The sequence below is a fragment of the Oratosquilla oratoria genome, unplaced genomic scaffold (assembly GCF_046742065.1).
Source record: "Oratosquilla oratoria isolate Oo_2021 unplaced genomic scaffold, ASM4674206v1 SCAFFOLD68, whole genome shotgun sequence".
Lineage (NCBI taxonomy): Eukaryota > Metazoa > Arthropoda > Malacostraca > Stomatopoda > Squillidae > Oratosquilla > Oratosquilla oratoria.
In genome coordinates, this window is record NW_027467732.1 from 986,842 (window position 1) to 990,691 (window position 3,850).

Genomic DNA, 3,850 nt, shown 5'->3' on the forward strand with positions numbered 1-3,850 from the left:
ATATTTTATATATATTTATATATATATTTTATATAATATTTGTCAGAATATAACTAATTGCGTGGAGCTGTGCGAGCGAATGCAACGCCTTTCCTATACGCTGCACCAGCTTCAACTGACAGCTATAGGACCCGCCAACCCCACTTTGAACAGCCAGGTGACGTTCACGGGCCCGCTGCGCCAACTCCCTCGAAATTCGGTCGGAAGTGGTTAGACCTTATATTCTTAGATCTTGGATTGTGTATTAAACAAGACGTCATATTTTGGCGGGGTTTTGTTTTCTTCGTCACCATTCTCTACCATGGTTGTCATTACACCCACGTCCACTGACCAGGTAAGTCTTTGTTTTCTTTTCAATAATAACTACCTTTGTTGCATTAAAACGTGTCCATTTTAGACGTAATCTCTATATTATGTGGGTATTGTAGTTAATTATTTAATTATTATTTGTACGTAATTTTTAGATTGGTATGGCTCCTAAGAGGAAATTTAGAGATGTCTGGATGGCTGACCCTGCTTTCCAACCATGGTTGTCTTCCTTAATAGAAGACCCTGAGAGGGCAAGCTGCGTATTCTGCAAGAGACAGTTTGGGGCTCATTTGACAGCCATAACAAGGCACAAGGAGACAAAGATGCATATCCTCAATGCGCAAAAATTCGAAGATCTACCCAAGCAAGAGACTTCATCTTCTCCTGTAGGGTTATATATAATTTCCTATTTACTTATCTATTTAATATGAATAGAGAGCAAGTTTAAGGATAAATGTTACCTAAAAAATTATACATCTAATGAGTCAAAAATACATGTATAACAGTTTAAATCCTTTTCAGGTTGGTGTCAGCATTGCTGTAGCTGTGGCTCTCCAGATGGCATTCATTGCAGAGCACAATCTTTCATTCTCCATCATTGACCATATGGTGGAGTTAATGAAAGTTATGTTTTCTGACTCTGCAATTGCCCAGGGGATTCACATGCATAAGACAAAATGTACCGAGACCATGAAGTCACTGGCCAACGCCATCACAGAAGATCTCGTGAAGAAGCTGAGGATATACAAATTCTCAATCATAATAGATGAGACAACTGACGTCAGTTGCACCAAAACGTGTGCTGTACTCGTAAGGTATTTTGACTTGACCAGCCACAAAATAAACACATGCTTCTTCTCTTTGATCAACCTTTATAGCAGTAGTTCTGTGGGATCAACAGGGGAGAACTTATATGAAAAGTTAATGGAGACACTAGATAGTCATAACATCCCAAGGAGTAATTTTATTGGATTTGCAGCGGACGGTGCCTCAAACATAATGGGAGAAAATAACTCTTTAACCAGCCGCCTCAAAGATAGTTTGCCTGGCATAACAGTATTTCGCTGTATATGTCATTCCATCCACCTTGCAGCATCAGAGGCAGCTAAACAACTTCCTCGTAAATGTGAAGATCTGCTAAGAGATATATATTCCTTCTTTTCTCATAGTGCCAAAAGGAAGCACGAGTTAAAGATTTTTCCAAATTTTTGCAATGTCAAGCCACATAAGATCCTGCACCCCTGTCAAACACGCTGGCTCTCATACCACGAAGCTGTAGCTCGCATCTTGGAGCAGTGGCAACCTCTAAGGCTTTACTTCATCGAAAAAGAATCAGAACTAAGGTTACTTTCAATTCAAAATATAATTGAAAAGATGCGAGATCCCTCAGTGAAAATGTATCTTACATTCTTAAATTATATTCTTCCTAAATTTAAGAAAATAAATCTAATGTTTCAAAGTAATGAGCCAACTATTCACTTATTGCAAGAATCCATCACTGAACTACTCGGAAGTTTATTGAGATCTTATTGTAGTGCTGAATATTTTAGAAACATCAATATAGCAGATATAGATCCTACAGATGTCATGATTTTCTTGCCAATCAATCAAATTTATTTGAGACCCGAAATGCACCAATTATTCCAGGACCAATCAACCTTAAAACATCCTACATTAATAACAGATGTGAAATCAAGATGTAGGGATTTCCTCATCACAATGGCAGTGCAAATCAAAAAAAGGTTCCCAATTGATAGCGACCTATGGAAAATGGCATCTTTTTTGTCACCCAAAAAAATAATGGACAAACGTACAAGGGATGAAATGAATACACTTGTAGATTTTACAAAAGCTGTACCACGACTGTTTTCAGGAAATATAAATGAGCTCGATGATGAATGGCGCAAACTTGATTTTTTCAATTTTCCTGAAGAATGGAAACGCCTCAGTGGAGAAGATTTTTTCATAAAAATGATGGATTTTGAAGACCACACTGGCCATAAAAAAAAATATTAACATTATGCACTCTTCGCTCTACAAGTCCTCGCACTGCCTACATCAAATGCTGACGCCGAAAGACTTTTTTCAATTGTCGGAAATATAAAAAAAAATCGAAATTCTTTACAGATCCCCTCACTCACTGCTTTAATAAAGGTATCTGAAGCGGTCAAGGCTGATGGGGGATGCATTAAATTTAATCCAAATAATGCTTTATCAGTGTACCGATAGATTCTAAAATAAATCGTAACCTTAGTTAAAAAATTTATAATTACCCCTTATTAACCGAGTATTCATTTAATTTAAAGATTTGGAGCAAAATAAATAATAAAAATGAAAGGTACAACAATTATATAGGCCCTATCACCTTTAGCGAGGTGTCTCATAACAACATCGTTTTCTCTTATACAAGGTAAATAGAAAACGTGTAGAATTAGCTTATGTAGAAAAGCGACAGCACTGCACAGTGGTCCTACTACGCGGCTGTCACCAGTCGCCAAAGGAAACTGTGTGACCCCCGTTATATTATATTCTTTTGCTCTGCTGAGCACATTTTTCTGTGTACCAGGGGGCTCGTCCCCCCACCTCAACGCCCCCCTCCCCGAGGCCCAGTACTTTGACGTAGTGGGGGGGCTTCCGTGTAGTAAGGACGGGCTGAGCTGTGCCAGCCAGGTGCAACCATACTGGAGAGGTCAGCCCCGAGCTACCAAACAAAAACTGAGCCAAAAGTCTTTTTGTTGACGACCCTAGCCTGGCTTTGATTATAGACTGGAATACTCTTAGGATTTGTCGCCCTCATCCTATGACAGTTGTTTTAGGATGAGGTTTTTGGTCTTTCACTATTTTCAATTTTTCCTTCTCTTATCAGGATTGTTCTCTCTTGGAATATTCTTTTGACTGCTCTTTTGATCTGATGGAGGGTGGAGTAGCATGACATGCCGCTCCACCCGTAGAATTCGAGTACCTGACGTGCGCGAGCGAGGGGAAAGTCTTAATGTCAAACATGGCTCCCAGAGCTGAACTCGACGGACGGATGGCGCCTTAAGCTCTGGGAGTCATGTGTATAACCAGGCAGTAGTCTCTAGGGAGGCCACCTTATGTGGCCATCACATCCCTCCCTTGTTGGGCTCCGATATTCTTGGGAATTTTGGTGGGCGGAGGACTGCCAGGTCGAAGTAATATACACTCGTACAAATGGCAAGTGTACCCCCTTCTTCCCCTCCTTCTTCACCGGGACACCAGGGTGACAAAACTGGTGTCAAAAATGTAAACGAAAATTTAAGAGTCATATTCAGCCCTAATGTTGGTTTAGACTTAAATTATAAAGTTTGTTATGAGACAGCAAAGAATTTTGGACCTGTAGAACGAATGAAGTTAAAGGTTTCTTGTAATGAGCAGTTTTTTAATCTCTATATTACATATGAAAAGGCTTTTTCAGCCCGAGAAGTAATTGAATATATAAAGAAAAAGGAAGATGAAGACCTTATATTCTCAAGACAATCTAAATTACTGGATGTTAGAAATATTGATGATGAAGATGGTG

At 39.4% G+C, this 3,850-nt stretch overlaps 1 protein-coding gene across 1 annotated transcript; it reads left to right on the top strand.

The window, feature by feature from the left end:
- Positions 1-301: 301 nt before the first annotated feature.
- Positions 302-2,325, top strand: LOC143023893 (protein FAM200A-like). Its single transcript, XM_076182553.1, has 3 exons — positions 302-334; positions 465-695; positions 832-2,325. Exons 1-3 carry the CDS (start codon positions 302-304, stop codon positions 2,323-2,325), a joined length of 1,758 nt encoding a protein of 585 aa, XP_076038668.1.
- Positions 2,326-3,850: the final 1,525 nt, after the last annotated feature.